This window comes from Equus quagga, chromosome 1 (genome assembly GCF_021613505.1).
Source record: "Equus quagga isolate Etosha38 chromosome 1, UCLA_HA_Equagga_1.0, whole genome shotgun sequence".
NCBI lineage: Eukaryota > Metazoa > Chordata > Mammalia > Perissodactyla > Equidae > Equus > Equus quagga.
Window position 1 is genome coordinate 90803388 of NC_060267.1, and position 16171 is coordinate 90819558.

General features: G+C 61.0%; 1 protein-coding gene across 10 annotated transcripts in view; it reads left to right on the forward strand.

Annotated features, from left to right (window-relative positions):
• HMCN2 (hemicentin 2) overlaps window positions 1-16171 on the forward strand; it is a 155427-nt gene that overhangs the window by 52954 nt on the left and 86302 nt on the right. For 9 of the 10 annotated variants that reach the window (XM_046674598.1, XM_046674527.1, XM_046674536.1 and 6 more), the window contains 4 exons: window positions 8719-8846; window positions 11364-11618; window positions 12230-12316; window positions 15570-15764. In XM_046674598.1, the coding sequence (XP_046530554.1) occupies window positions 8719-8846; window positions 11364-11618; window positions 12230-12316; window positions 15570-15764 (665 nt within the window). The remainder of the gene's footprint in view (window positions 1-8718; window positions 8847-11363; window positions 11619-12229; window positions 12317-15569; window positions 15765-16171) is intronic. The other variant, XM_046674544.1, reaches the window with a different exon arrangement.

Here is a 16171-nt window from a genome sequence, read left to right on the forward strand (position 1 = left end):
CCCCGACTGTGTGGCCTTGCGTAGAGGAAGGGACAGAGCTTGTGGTTTGAGGGGAAACTGGCCTCAAGGTGGCCAGTGATCCAGCAGGTGTGTGAGGCCCTGTCGACACCCCTAAGAGCATGTGCATGAGGCACTGTGTGCACTCCACACACAGCACTTTTGTCCCTGGGGCCCTGAATCTCAGCGGACCTCTAGGGTGCCTGGACGTTGGGGCGAGACACCCCCCCGCTCTGGAATACCGCGCACCCAGCGCTTCACTCGCTCTCCCCTGGTGCTGCGTGCAGCATCCGCTCTGATGGGTGCAGCAGCCCTTGTTGTCTGAGCTGGACTGAGGCTCAGCATGGTAGGGTGAGTGTTGGTGGTCACCCAGCTGGAGAGGACCACCGCCACCACCGCCGTGGTTGAGACGTGGCCTGACCGTGACACCTGCTACGTCCTCGCCTGCTCGGCAGACCAGGTGTCTGGCGGCCGGGCTTTCTGACTCAGCTTCTCTCCCACCATCTGTCTGGGATCCTGGGAGTGGGCGGAGAGGGAAGAGGCACTTGGGCATCCTTCAGAGCCAGGCCATACCCCCAGGCAGAGGTTCGGGGGGATGGTTCCAGATGAGAGAGCCTCGACACTCCTGGGGGGTTATTGACCCGAGGAGGGGGATGGGGGGCACTTTGGCCCTGGCTGATGACATCCACCCTGGCAAGTTCTTTAAGTTCCAGACCAAGGAGGTCTCCAAGCGCCCCCCACCCCCACCCCCTTGACACCCACATGTGGGTCTCAGCATCTCAGGACATCTGTTCAGGGAGCCCTTCCAAACCTTGAAGCCTGCACTCTGAATGTGCCAGGCTCCAGCATCTGGGCTGGGGCTGCACCCCCACCCTGGTGCCCTGTCGGGGTCTCTGCAGCTCCATGTTGGGGGTGGAGTCGGGGCCCAGGGGAGCTGCCAGCTCTCCCCAGGAAGCCTGGTCCTCACTCCTCGGCTGGGCGGCAGCTGGCCAGGTACTCGCTTATTTATGGCTTGTTACTGCAATGGGGAACACAAGCCCATTTGTTCACCCCTCCTTGTTGGGATGCGTTAATCGATCAGCCGGGAGCCATAAATTTGTGAGGGCTGCTTTTGCAATCCTAGAGTTTTGTTCTGTTCTTTCTCCTTTGCCCTCTCCACTTCTTGCTGGCTTATAGCTTTCTCTGGAGATTTACGAGATTCCAGGAGTCTATCTAAGTGAAGGAGAAAAATATGTCTGGGGGGTGGGGCTGGGCGAAGAGCTCAGACCCTGCAGTTCATCAGACTCCAGTGCGGACCCTGGCTGGGTCCTCATTAGTCACGTGGCCTCGGTGGCCGCTGGCTCCTCTGGACCTGTTTCTCTACCTACAAAGTGGACATTGTTTAAATACCGGTCATGCAATACCGTGGTGGATACACAATGCCTTGTACATCGTAAGTGCTGGAAAATGGCTCCCTTTGATATTGTTTTCCTGCTGCTGTTCGCAAACCAAGACATCATTTCCAGCTTTCAGAAAATTATCATCATCGTATTTCTTATCCCACTTAATTCTCATGCACTTTGTTTAATAGAAAAGCCTTGTTGAGATACAATTCACACGCTGTACAATTCTGTTTTTTAATGTATTTGGAGTTGTGCCACCATCACTCCAGTCAATTTTAGGACATTTCCAGCACCCTCCCAAAATCCCCTTCTCATCAGCAGCCACTTCCCACCCCTGCCCACCCTCACCCCGGCCCCTCAACCACGCCTCTGCTTCCTGTGTCTGGATTTCCCTATTCTGGATGTTTCAGATAAATGGAGTCATACAGCATGTGGCTTTTTGCGCCTGGCCCCTTTCCCTTAGCGTGTTTTTGAGGCTCATCCGTGTTGTGGCGGGTATCCGGACGTGATCCTTCTTTGTGGCTGAATAATATTCCATTGTGTAGATAGCCCACGTTTTGATATCCGTTCACACATCCATGGACACTTGGGTTGTTTTCACTTGCTGGGGGTTGTAACTTCGCTGATTTTTGCCTGTATTCAAATTTCCTTCGCAAGCTCTGGGCCCCTTGGTTCGCTGGGCCTCCCTATGGGACTCTGACAACCTCCCTACGTGGAGCAAAGCTCAGTGTCTCACAGACACACAGGTCCCCGAAGTCCCATAGCCATTCTGCCAGAAGATGGAGATTAAAAATCTATGGAAAGCACACGGAGCAGAGCTGGTGTTGGGGCCGGGGCGGGGGGGGGGCAGACTGGCTGTCTCTCTGCCCCTCCTCTTCCCCTCCTGCTCTTCCTTCTTCAAGGGAGTCCCAAGGCTCAGCTTCCAAGCTGCTGTTCTAGAAGCTTGAGAACTTATTTCGATGAGTCGTAGGTGGTCGTCTGCCTCCAGGCTCCAGCCTGCTCCCTCCTGAGGGGAGGCATCCGCTGCCCCCCCCCCCCCAGTGTCCCTGCTGCCCCCTCCCTCGGGCTGGGCCTGTGTCCTTGCACTGCTGAGCTGACTCCTGGTCTGCACGGCCCCTTTCTCTGTGCTCGGGCAAAGCCCGCGCCTGCTCTGTGGCTGCCCGGGGCCTGGCCTTCCTGACCCTGTGCTGCCCTTGGCCAGGGGCTGTCAGCCCTGGCTGTGGTCGGGGCCACCAGCAGAGCTCCAGTGCTGATGCTCCTTCAGGGCTCCCCGGGGACCCCGTGCTGCAGTTACGTTGAGAACCACAATGGGGCTGAGCCTCTGAGGCCTCCCCCATCTCCGTTTGGGCAGGGGTGGCCCTCTTCTCTTGCCAGCAGTCCTGGAGGTGGGTGGGGGGAGTGGCCTGCTCCCTGGGCACTGAGAAAGACACAGAAACACATGGGGTGGGGGAGAATTGGGGTCCTGACCTTCCAACGCCTGGGCTGTTCCCTAACGTGCACACACACGGAGACAGACATGCATGGACAAGAATACACATGCACACACGTGGACATGCACAGAGACACAGACATGCACACACATGGACACACACAGACATACAGACACGGGAACACACACATCAAGCTTCTGGGCCCAGGTCAGGCCACTGCTCTCTCTGGAGGGCCGAGAGCATATTCTGAACCCTCAGCAGCCTTGATGCTCTGAGTCAGAAAGTCCTTTCTAGAAAGAAAACAGAATGGGAGTGGGGTAGCTGCTAGACGCTGAAGCGCCACTCGTGTCGACGGTCCCGTGCGATTTGTTCATGCCAATGCTTTCATAGCGTTAAACTTGGCGCATCTTCTGCTCTGCCCTCATCTTTGATAACTTTTCCCCGTTCACCCATTTTCTCAGTTCATCCTGGCCCGTATCACTTGCTTTTTATTTAAAGGGCAAAATAACATTGCAGGGCGATCAGCTCTCGTTGTTGCTAAGCTGCTCGTCTGTTTGGGGCAAGGGCTCCGTCGCCAGTGTTTGGTGGTAATAAATGGAGCTGTTGGAACATCTTTGCACAAACGCCCCTCTTTATCTTCTGGGTCGTCTCCTTGGGGTAAAGTCCCGAAAGCGAACGGCTGAGTCCAAGGGTGGGAATGGCCCGTGGGGTCTTCCAACCCTCTGGGAGTGTTTGTGAAAAGCCCGTGAAAACTGTGGATTCGAAATCGAAGTCAGCAGGATTTCTGAGCCGTCTCGTGTGCCCAGGGACTGTGCCGAAGCCGCGTGGGAGAGCGCAGACGCGGGCTCTGGCTGTGCGTGCGGTCAGATGGCAGGAGACCTGGTGTCCCTCCAGCCTCGCCCCCAACTCACTTGAGTGAACTGGAGCAAGTCTGTTCCCCTCTCTGGGCCTCAGTCTCCCCATCTGAGAAATGAAAGTGTTGGACAGGCAGTGGTGGCCAGACAGTGCCTAGTGGCTCGGGTCCCGGGATTCAGCCCGGGGATGCTAGGGCGAGGCTGCGTTTCTAGGCAACAATGTTTGTTTGTGGTTCTGATGTGTAGCTGGGACAGCTGCGAGAGCTCCTGGCTCGGGCTCTGGCTTCCCTGGGGCTGCAGGCCAGGGTCCCACACAGGGCCAAATCCAGCTGCCTCCACGGGGAGGGGCGGGGGAGGCTGGCCAGGAGGGGACAGTGAGAGGATGGAGCATCCTGAGGATGCTGCAGGGCCGGGAGCAGCCTGTCTCCTGGAGTGGACAGGTCGGGGCTGCAGCTGGGTTCTGGCAACCCAGGAGCAAAGCTGCTGCCTCACCGGCTGCTGGGGGGCACGGCACGGACTGCCCAGGGTCGCCTCGTGGGGTCTTTCCCTTGGCAGATGCTCACAGCTCATGCTGGGTCCTGGCCCGGCGGCTCTGAGCTTGGGTCTTGCCAGCCTGTGGCCAGCAGCTCTCTTTCTGGGGAGTGGTCAACTGAAGGAAACTTCAGAGCCGACCGTCCAGAGCCCCACAGGGGTGGGGAGCGCAGTTGCAGCGTCTGAGGTCCAGTCCCAGTTCTGCCCTGACCAGCTGGGTGGCCGTGGACAGCAGGCCTTCATCTCTCTGGGTCTCAGCTCCCTCCTCTGCTGGTGATGATGGTAGAATCTGCCTGCCTTGCCGGTGGCTGTCGGGAGTTTCAAGTGAGAATGTGCGTGGAAGGGGCTCAGCCGCGGGGAGGCACACGGAAAGCTCAGTAGTTGATGGCCATCCCTGTTAGCATTGCTGGTTTCAGGAGATGGCACATCCTTTCTCTCTCTCCTCTATATTGTGCTTGGCCCTTTGGTCAGCATCAGGCCCCTCTTCCTAAATTGCTCCAGCTTAATTTTCCCCTCTGGGGCTTCCTTACATGGGTCTACGGGGTGGGTGAGCCCAGCAAGGAGATGCAGGTCAGAGGGGCCGTCGGTGGGTGAAGGTGCCCTCTAGGCTGACTGGGGCTGGTGGGGGGCCCTCCCCTGCCCCAGGCTCAGACCCTGCCCTGGCCCCAGCAGACACAGGCCGGGCTGGTGCACACTGGCGTGCGGTGGGCATCCGTGGGTGAGCACCAGCCCCCTGGCCAGCCGGGTGCCTGTGGAGAGTGCTGGTCATTCGACAGCCGCTGACCGTCCTCCGGGAAGGCTCGGCGCTCGTGCGGTGAGGTCAGAAGTGCTGCAGACACAGGGGCAGCAGGACGAGCAACATGGGACACAGCCAGAGGGACCGGGTGCAGACAAACCACCCAGACTCTGAGCAACCTGAGGACAGGAGCGTTTCCTCCCCCACAGCGGGAGCTGACCTGCCTTGAACCCAATGGCTCTTTGTCAAATGGGTGAATGAGTGAATGAGCAACTGGCTGAACTGGGCTCCTTGCCCGAGGTAGATGGGCCCCTCTTGGGTCTCCCCTGGCCCCCATCTGCGTAGCTGTGTGAGACTCTCAGCCAACAGCGAAGGCTTAAGCCGATGGATGGATGTCATAAACAGGAAATTCCCCAGAACCTCCCCGGGTTTTCATCTGGGCGCCACACGGAGCCATCTGGCTGCTCACGCCACAGCCGTGACCTGGCGGCAGCTGCTGAGACACCACACGCACGCAGCAGCAGCGTGCCTCTGCCCCTCCCCGGGCCGCAGCCCCACACCTGCCACGGAGCCTCTGGGAAAACGGGGGATTGCGGGGAGCGGGGAGAAGGGCTGCCCTGGAACCCCGGGCCTCCGGGTCCCGTCCAGCCAGCCCCAGGCCCACAGCTGGTGCTTTATCCTTTCCTGAGTCTAGCTGGAGTCGGGGTGGCTCTGTGCAGGTCTGGGTTAGGCTCTGGGGAAACAAAGTCAGCTAAGACGGATGGGGGTGTGTCTTCTTGGAGCCCACAGGTGACAGGTGGGCACAGGCCAGTGTGGCGAGAGCGCCTGGGGAGGCCTCTGCCGGCCTCGGCTTGTCTGTCTGTAAGACGGATTCTCCCTTCTTTCTAGTCCTTCCTTTGTGAGCGGCATTCCCCCTCTAGGAAACGACCCGGGGGCTGGTCCCGAGAAAGACAAGACGCCTCCTTTTATTGTTGAGAATTATTTCCACTTTTGGAAGTTTCTTTTATTATTTTGCTTTTCCCAGAAGCTCCCCCTTCCTATCCTTTTAAGGGCTGGTGAGGGAGGAAGCGAGGGTTCTATGGTTTCTAAAGTTCTCAGAAGAACTAGAAGGCAACCCCTGAGATAAAGGAGCCCAGAGCTGCCTTTTCAAATATGAAGAAATTGGGGTTCGGAGACGTCAGCTGCCCTGCCTGAGGGTGCACAGCACGCCTAAAGCAGAATTGGACCTCGGATCCGGAACTCCCGTTCCCCGCCCAGACCTCTTTCCACTGACCCATGCTGTGTCTGCTTTGCCAGCCGAGGTTTGCAGCGAAGTCCCTAGAGGGAACTGTCCCTGGCCCGAGGGGGACTGAGGGTACATGTTTCAGCCTCAAACTGATTTGGCTCTTGTTTGGTGGATGTCAACATTATTTAACTTAAAAAAAACCATGGATGAGAAAAACCAAACCTGGGCGTGGAGCCACGTAGGGGAAATATGTACCTGTCACAGGGACAAATAAGCATCTGTGTGTCCGCTTTGGAAGAGGAAGGGGTCTGCTCCGGGCTGCCCAGCTGGTGGGAGACTGGAGGCCAGGACCCAGATGCTGGGGGGAGGGGGTCCTTCCTAACAGCAGGGACCTCACTGATCCCCGACTGCGTCCCAGCACCGCGGGCTCTTCATGCGTCGTGTGACTTCATCCTCGCCATCTCCTGTGACTCCAGATGAGGACACGGAGGCTCCTTGGGAGATGGAGTCCTTGGCCCAAGGTCAGCTCATAAGAGGCAGAATGGTGCTTCACACCAGGGCCACTTGCTGCCACAGCGCCACTTCCATCCGCTCCTCCGGCTGCTTCTCAGGGCAGGGGCACTTCCCAGTGTCCCTGTGCAGTGTTCCCAAGGGGTGGTCGCCTGACCACCTGCATCAGAGCCACCTGGAGCCTTGGTAGAACCCCAATTCCTGCCTTCCCCTCAGTTGGTCTCTGCATGTTTCACACAGAGCTGAGAGAGTCTAAAAAGGAGCCCCGCCCTACGAGGGGAGAGTGATGGGGTCTCCACTGTGAAAGCTGATGGCATCTGAGCCTCTGGCTCCTGGGCATGGGGGGCACATACAGCCGTGTGCAGAGAGCTCTGCTGCTGAGAGGAGAGAACGAGTAGAAGAAATAAAAAATTTAAAATATTTAAATGTCCACTAAAAGGGGAACAAATTAACTAATCGTGAAATGATCATGCAAGGGAATACTACACAACCGTGAAAAAGGAATGAAGGCGACCTACACACACATACACGATGCCATTAATGTAAGTGTCTTAAACATTGTGAAACTGCACTGCAGATTGTTCATGGGGGCACTGCCATCACCAGGGTGACAGCTGACGTTGAGCGCCTCTGTGTACCTGAGTACCTGGGGGCGCTGTGCTGTGACTTAGGTCATTCAGTTCTCTGGACAACCCTATGAGAGGTAAGCACCACTGTTGTCTCTGTTTTCCAAAATGAGACAACTGAAGCACAGAAAGGTTAAGTGACTTGCCCAACCTCACCCAGCAAGCACATGGCAGTACCAGATTGGACCCAGGTGGTCCTGCCCAATGGCTGGGCTCTAGAGGCTGCCACCCGGCATATCATTCACAACATCCTCAGAGAACTTGCCCCAAGTGCCTGCAGGATGCTGCGGACAACCTGGCGGAGGGGGCCGCTGGCCAGGGGATGACTGCTCCACTTTACAGAGGGGAGACGGGCCCTGCTCGCAGCCCGAGGCTGCGCAGAGCGAACTGCTGGCACCTGTCTGACGAGGGCAGGCCTGGCGCTTTGCTGCTAGCTGCCTGGGGGACCTGGCTCCTGTCACCCCCAGGCTGTGCGGGAGGAAACTGAGGCTCAGCAGAAAGGGGAGTGGGGACCAGGATGGGAGCCCAGGCCTACTGGGTTCTAGAGCCAGCTGTGACCTGGCCAGCTCAGGCCGGGGGGCTGGCCTTTGGGGCCCCCGCATCTGTGCTGGCCGCTTGCACTCGGGGCCCCCTGGGGCCGGTGGCCGCAGCTGCCCTCGGGGTCTTATGGGACAGGGGCTGCACAGAGCCAGCACATATGGGCCGGTGACATCATGTCTGCAGGGTCCCTCTGGGGTCCAGCCCAGCTGCAGGAGCCTGGCGGGGGGGTCCCAGCTCCCTGTGGGATGGGGGCCAGGTGACGTCAGCAAGGTGGGCTGGATTGGGGAGGGCAGTGATGGGACCTCCACAGCTCCCTCCTGAGGGCCCAACACAGCTCTGGACGACAGGACACCACAAGGGCCTCTGGGCTGGCAGCTTCTCCCTGGAAGCTGCGGGAGGGGCCTCCAACGGGGCCTCATGCCCCCTGGGCAGGTGGAGGAACGGCAGGGGTGTGTGCTAGAGAAGGGGGAGTTACCGGCGGCCAGGCCCAGGCCCTGGGCTGAGCACACGTGGAATCCATTCCCCAGCCCCAGACGCAGGCCCCCTTAGCAGGCCCATTTCGAAGGTGAGGAAATGGAGGCTCCGAGAAGTGAAGGGCCTTGCTTTACCCAGTGGGAAGTGTTCAGGGTTTGGACTCAAACCCAAGTCGGTGGACTCCTAGTTCAACGCTCTTTATCTGTCACAGCAGTTGGAGGGGGACCTGGCCGTGGCTCCGGGGTTCAGGGGAGTGGAGGCGGGGCCTGGGGGAGGAGTGAAGGGTGGGTGGTGGACATGGCCTCAGTCCTGGCAGGCTTCCGGGGGGAGGTGGCTGGTTCAAGTTGGATCTTGAGGCCTTTCCAGCAGAGTGGGGTCAGTTGGGGTCTCACCAGTGCCCTTTCCTCCCACAGGCACGGCCTCCTCCGGTCCGGCTCCCTGCGCCTGGCCCAGGCCCAGGTCGGTGACAGTGGCCTCTATGAATGCACAGCCAGTAACCCCGCAGGGTCTGTCTCTCGGCACTACATCCTCATGGTGCAAGGTAGGGCCCCGCCAGCGGCCTCCATCTCAAACCCTCGCCCTGCCCTTCCCTCTGTCCGTCGGGCTCCCAGTGCCCCCTCCTCTGGCTCCACGCCGGGCTCTGTTCAGCGCTTCCTCCCATCACCTCCACTCCTGCCTTCCTCCCGCTTCTCCCTCTCCGGTGTCCCTTGGTTGGGGCCTGGAGAGGCTGTTCGGAGGCCCCCTGAGAACGGAGGGCAGGGCTCTGGGAGGGCGTAGGGCAGTGGGGACTCGGGGGTCCGGAGGGGGCCCCGTGAAGGAGGAGCCATGGAGGGTGGGGTCTGAGGGTGCCTCTGCCTCGTGCGGGGCCCAGCCCTGGTGCCCGGGGTTGGCGGTGCCCAGAGGGATGCCAGTCTGAGCCCTGGTCCTGCTGGGAACCTCTGAAGCCCCCAGGAGGCCCTCTCCAGCCCTGCCCTCCCATGCCCGTTCAGCAGGGCACTGGACACGCTCTGACCGGAGTCGCTGCCCTCTGAGCGCGTCCTGTGGGCCAGTCCGTGCTGGGCCCTCTGCCGCACCCCATCCTCTGGGGCTCAGGCCCCTGAGTGCCTGCCGTGGCTCTGGTTCCCCTCGGTCCGGAGGCCCACGAGTGGGCGTTCGCCTGGGCGTCCAGGTCCCAGTCACAGCAGCCAGCTGGGGGAGCCCTCCTGCAGAGAGTGTGGAGCTCGCCATCCAGGGAGCCAGTCATCTGAGCGGGGCTCAGCCGACCAGCGGCCCTGGGCCAAATCTGATCCACCCTGTTTTCATACGGCCCATCGGTGAAAAACGGTGTCCACATTTTTAAGTGATCAGGGCGAAAAAGGCAAATAATATTTTATGATGTGAAAATTATATGAAATGCAAATTTCAGTGCCCATAGACACGCGCTTTGTTGGGGCGCAGCCACACGCATTCATTTATGCATCGTCTGTGTCTGCTTTCACGCTGTAACTGAGGGTTGAGTCGTTGCGACAGAGACCATCTGGGCTGCAAAGCCTCAAATATTTACTGTCTGGCCCTTTACAGAAAAAAACCAACTCTTGGTCTAAACTAATTCCCCATTTTACAGGGGGACAGGCTGAGGTTCAGAGAAGGAGGGGTGTCCAAGCTTTGCTGTGGGTTTGCATGAGCGTATGAGAGGCAGAAGCAGGCCCAGGATGAGGAGCAGAGCCTCAGAGCCGGCAGGGCTGTGTTTGAATCCTCATTCTACCACTGCCTGGCTGTGTGACCTTAGGCCAGCTGCTTGGCCTCTCTGAGCCTTGCTCTCCTTATCTGTAGAGTGGGAGCCACAATAATGCCCATCCTCTAGTTGGCAGGAGGGGTATGGAGGACATCAGGCCTCAGCACAGTTATTATTTGCAGCAAATGTGTGTGTGAGAGACCAGACGGTGGGCAGGGCAGGCAGGCAGGCAGAGTGGGTACACCCTCACGCCCCTGGACAGTGAGGCCCTGGGCCGAGGGGCTGATCTCTGCTCAGGGGCCATGTCCCCACAGATGCTCTTATCTCTGGGCTCCTCCTCCGGAGCTGGGAACAGAGTGGGAGTTCCCCAGCTCCTGCCGAGGACCCAGGACACTTGTCCCCGTCTCCCGTGCAGCTCCCACAGCAGGGTGGCCCCTGGGCTCCGAGAATTCTCCCCGGCCCGGCCGCCTGGTCACACAGACCCAGGGGTGGGGCCACACAGCCGAGGGGGTGAGGGACTCTGGCCAAGTCACAGAACCTTCCTGAGCCTCAGTTTCTTCGTCTGCGAGATGGGGACGACATGCCCCACCCTGTGGGAAGGAGCAAATGAGACGGAGGATGGGAAAGTGACTTGAAAACCCAAATACGAAAGAAGTGAGCCCACCGCCCTCCCCACAGCCCAGGGAAGGAGAGCGAGATGGGAGCGAGGAGGGTGCTGGCCACAGCACTTTGGGTCCCGCGGTGGCCTGGCTCTGCGCCGGCTGCCGTAACACCGCGTCTCACTTCATCCTGGGCTGGCCTTGTGAGCAGGGGAAACTGAGGCTCTGGCCGGGGCAGGGGCCTGTGACCATGAGGGGCAGAGCTGGGATTCAAACCTCCTGCGGGTGCTGCCGCTCTGAGTCAGTCTCTCTGCCCCCCTGGGCCTCAGTTTCCCCATCTAGCACTGAGCTGGATGTTTCCCAGCTGGTGGTTCTCAAACGGTGTGGGGTGCACTTGGGTCTGGAGTAGGGGTGGGGGCCGAGGAGGGGGAGGGGTGGGGGCCGAGGAGGGGGAGGGGTGGGGAGGGTAGAGTATGGAGGAGAAATAAGCTGAGCCCGGAGGAGCAATTCTTTGACAGGAGCACGTGTGTTCACGTGAAAGGCCAGATTCTACTTGCATTTGGGGGGCCGCATGAGGGTTCCACTGTCTTTTCTTGGCAAAATGAGGATCGGTCAGCCTTACACGGCCCCACAGTGATTTCTGCTGGAGCCATGGGGAGCCCTGTGGCAGGCTCCAGTGGGTCCAGGCTTGGTGACCCCCCCCGGGGGTCCCCCTGCCTTGACGCCCCCTCTGTGGTCCTCTCAGTGCCCCCGCAGGTGCAACCAGGCCCGCGGGTCCTGAAGGTGCTCGCGGGAGAAGCGCTGGACCTGAACTGTGCGGCCGAGGGCAGCCCGGAGCCCCGGCTGAAGTGGTTCAAGGACGGGGTGGCCCTGCGGGGTGGGCGGCCCGAGGGCACCGTCCACTTTGCAGCCATCCGGACCTCAGACACCGGGACGTACCGCTGCGAGGCCTCCAGCAGCGCCGGCCTGGATACCTGGGAGCTGGAGCTCAGGGTGCTGGGTGAGTCTGCACCCCTGCACCCCAGAACTCACCTCTCCCTGTCCCCCAGCAGCATCCTGGCTCTCTGAGATGCCTGACCCCTCCCTTCCTCCCGGCCCTGTCCCCATGGCGGGGGCTCGGTCCTCTGGGGGGGACAGAAGGTGCCCGGGCCCAGGTCTGGCTTCTTCCATCTTCGAGCTGGACAACCGCAGGCCGGTCATTTACACTCTCTGACCCTCTGTTTTCTGCCCCATAAAATGGGCCCAATAATACGTGAGCGATCAGTGAGACAATGTGTGCGAAGCGCCTGGTGCGTAGAGAGTTCTGGATCAGCGGTGCTCACATCTTAACTGTGGGGAATTTAGGACAAACTGGGAAAGCCGCTGCTGGAGGGACGCGCAGGCCAGGACAATGCCCAGGCTCGGCCTCCCGGGCCCGCGGGGTGGTGCGTGGCCCTGGTGGCTGCTCCTTGGGCCACCCTACGGGAGGCTGGCCAGCACCACGGGCCCTGACTCGCCCCCTTATGCCTGGGGCTCGGGAGTGAGACACCTTCTACCCTGGCCCTGGGTTCCTGGGGGAGCACCAAGCTTTGGGCTCAGGGGTGTGAGTATGGCCACGTCACCTCCCACCAGAGCCGCCGTACTGGGGGACCGATGAGACCAGTGGCCTGCTGGAGAGAGTGGCAGGAGAGAACGCCAGCCTGCCGTGCCCTGCCAGAGGTGAGGTGGGGCAGGCTGGGGAGGAGCCCGGCCACACTCTGGCACCCTGGGTCACTCCCTGTGGGTAGAGCTCACGGGTTACGAGGGTTATGGGGTCCTCACTCCTAGCCAAGGCCATGCCAGGCCTTTCATCCCACTGATAACCCTGTAGGATGCATATAAGCATTAGCTCTTTTTTCATTAGAGGCAATCTAGCCCAGAGGGGTTAAGTGCTCACCCAAGGTCACACAGCCAGGAGGTGACTCACAAAGTGTGGTGTAGTTTGCCCCAGCCTCAAGTGCCCACTAAGCAGAGGCCACTCTGTGCCTGGTGATTGTAACAGCTGGGGCTGAGGAGGGCCGGAGGGTCCCAGGATTGGGGCTCAGTGGCCCCACCTCTCCCCAAGCGCCAGACTTTCTCATTGGAGGCCCGATTCCTGTGCCCTGGGTAAACCAGCCCTCTCAGGGGCCCCCTTTGGGGCAGGAGCACAGTGTGGGGCCGAGATAGACACCTCTGGTCAATGGCCCAGCGCTAAAGCCTGCTTTGGCCCTCTGGGCTGTGCAGCTTGGGGCAGCTTACACCTCCTCTCTGAGCCTCCGCTTTCTCATCTGCCCCGTGGGGTCATACCAGTCCCTCCGTGCAGGGCTGCTGTGAGGGCTCAGCGGGACGACACGAGTCCTAGGTCCGGACACCGTGCCTGGTGCATGGTAGCGGCTTGGGGAGGCGTGTGGAATGGGCGCCTTTGCCTTCTGTAAACCTCCGCGGCACCCGCGCATCCCGCCGCCTGCCCCGGGGGCCTCGGTTGGCTTTGGCCCTTCTGTGACTGGCAGGAGGACGCGCCGTCGTCCGTGTCCCCTGCCCCGTGCCCGCCCCCCACGCGCTCTCTGGAAGGGTGGGCGAGAGCCCGCAGGAGCCTGGAGGGCCGCTTGTAGTCTCACCTGCGCCTCCTCGTGCCGCGGGGCCCTAGGGAGCCCCCAGGAGGGACAGAGGGAGCGGCGGGCAGGACGCGGACGCGCCCCCGGGAGTCTGCAGAGCTGCCCACCTGCAGGGCCCCAGGTCCCGACTCGAGGCCGGGCCGCCACCTTGTGTCGATCTCTGGTAACAGCAAGCAGCCCTTGCACGCTCCCAGGACTGGGGAGGGGGACCCCCCAGCCCCAGCCCCCGCCCTCGGGGCCCCACGTGCTCACACCGCCCGGGTTCATCCCTGGCAGGTCAGGGACTGTCCTCGGGGCCAGCCTCCAGCTGCGTGGGCAGGACCCCATGCGGTGGACACAGAGCAGGCGGCTCCCGGGGGTGGCGCTGGGTGCTGGCGCGCCGCCCTGAGACCTTGGGCTCCCAGGGCAGGGGGTGGGAGAGTGGGGTGGCAGGAAAAGGCCCGAGACCCGGGCTGGAGCGGGGAGCCCCGGTCCCTGCGCGGGTGGCGCCATAGGTCTGCTCCCGATGGGGGTGCAGGAGAGGCCAGTGATTCTGACACATCCCTGCGGCTCTCTGCCCCTGGGGATGGGAGTGCCGGTGAGACGAGTGGTCTCAGTGACCCTCGGAGTCCCCTGGAGCCTGCCTCACAGAGCTCCGCGCAGCCCTGTGGTTGGGACTCCCTTACCCGTGAGATGTTTCAAAGCCGAGCGCCCCTCCAGACCAGCGGCTCTGACTCCTCGTCCCCTGGGTGGTGGAGGCCGGGAGTGGGTGGGCTCTCGGGAGAAGCTCAAGGAGCTGAGAGGGACACAAGTGTGTGTGGGGTGTGTGTGGTGTGGTGTGTGTGGTGTGTGTGGTGTCTGATGTGTGTGTGATGTGGTGTGGTGTGTGTATATATGGTGTGTGTGTGGTATCTGTGTATGTATGGTGTGTGTGTATCGTGTGTGGTGTGTGGCTCTACGGGAGGACAGACATGGGGATGAGTGGCCCGCAGGAGCGAGGTGGCCTGGCCGTCCCCTCCCAGCTGGTAGGCAGAGGGTCATATCTCAGGCGGGAGCAGTCAGTGCAGGCGGAGCGGGCAGGGCCCCTCCCGACGACGACGAGGATGCCAGGGTGCCTTGCATGTGCCACATCTTGATCCCGCCCCCACGCCCTCCCAAAGGAGGTGGCCCACCTGCCTCCGCAGGCCCCTGAGAGAGGATAAAGGAGCGAGACCGAGGGAGTGTGTATAGGGAGCGCCTCACACTGCTGGAGTGGGGGAGGCGGGGTTAATGATCATCGGTGTTAGCAATGGTTGTGCGTCCCCATGACTCGTGGTGGCAGTGGAGTGACAGGTGCCGAAGGTGCTGACCTGCGAGTTTGGGGGAGCGTCCCCCACCGTGCTTCCTGCTCGGCGCTGGTGGAGGTGGGAGGGCCGGCGAGGGCTGAGGGTTCAGAGCTGTGGGCTGGGGCTGCCCTTGTCCAGAGGGCGCTCAGCAAGGCGGCCGGGCTGGGGCTGAGCCCTGCCCACTGGGCACCGCTGCCTCCTGAGCACATGTGCTGCTTGGAAGGCTGGGTCATTCCTGCAACACCAGTCTGAGGACCTACTGTGTGCCTGGCTCTCTATTGCACACCCCCTGTGTGCCAGGCTGTGCACACCGACCGTCTGGTGGCAGACTCAGACATTGAACAGTCCAACGTGAGGAGTGTCCGGGAAGGAATCCAGGGGATGGTGGCCCTCACAGTGCGGCCGGGCTGTGTGGCTGGAGGTGCCTGGCCCAGTGCCTGAGAAGGGACGAGCAGGCTGAGCTGAGCCAGGCTTTCCACCATCATGCTTTGGTCCTATGGCAAAGTGCAGGTGCTGAGCATGGCAGGCTTGTTCATTAATGTAGCACCTACTGTGTGCCAGGCACTGGGCTTGCTACTGAGAGTGCAGCAGAGAACCAAGCAAAGGCCCTGGTCCTGTGGGGGGACACAGGCAATAGACGAAACACCCAGATCCGTGCGTCTTATGTATGTGAGGAAGCTGGAGGTGGTGGGCAAAGAGAAAGCGCAGGGCCTTGAGGGGTTCGGGAGGGCAAAGCCAAACGGGGTGGCCCCATGGGGCCTCTTTGAGAAGGGAGCCAGAGAGAGGGCTCTTGGCCCCTGTGCCTGTGGCCCTCAGGGCACTGGGAGTGCTGGGACACATGGCATTGGGTGGAGAGGTGGCGGGTATGTGGGCACCTGCAACTTTGATGGAGCTGCTCCTCCCGGCCTGGGGCATGAGGAGGTGCCTGGAACCGTACACCAGAGGCTCAGTGACATTTGCTCAAGGAGGTGCTATGTGGGTGTGGAGGGGGAGGGGACAGGGTGTCCATGCTCATGACTCCGTGCACCTTTCCAGGGACACCCAAGCCGCAGATCACATGGCGGAAGGGCCCATCCTCGGAGCCCCTGCGTGGCCGGCCTGGTCTGGCGGTGCTGGATGAGGGGTCTCTGTTCCTGGCCTCCGTCTCTCCCACCGACAGTGGGGACTATGAGTGCCAGGCCACCAATGAGGCGGGCTCTGCATCCAGGAGAGCCAAGCTGGTGGTCTATGGTGAGCAGGACCCCAGAGCTGGGGGACGGCTTGTGCACACCTCCTGACGGGACCCCAGGATGCCCCAGTGTGGCAGCACCAGCGCCCCAGGGCCCGAGAGCTCGCCCGGGGGAGGCTGCAGGTCCTTGTCCTGGGTGCCTGGCGGGGAGGGCCTGAGGGTGTTGGGAGAGTGGCAGGTTGCATGGGCACCCTCTTCCCGAGAGACCCCCCCATGGAGACTGTGTAAAGGGAAGAACCTGGAACTCCATAAATGGCTTTTAACATGGTCTAGCTGGTAAATTCATTTTAAAGTGAGCACCGATGGCAGTGGAGAACCCCAAAGCCCACTTCCCGGTGAAAATTGCTGAAACTGACCCCAGGCTCACATCCTTCCGTCAGCAGGGCAGCTTCCCACACTTCCCACCCCC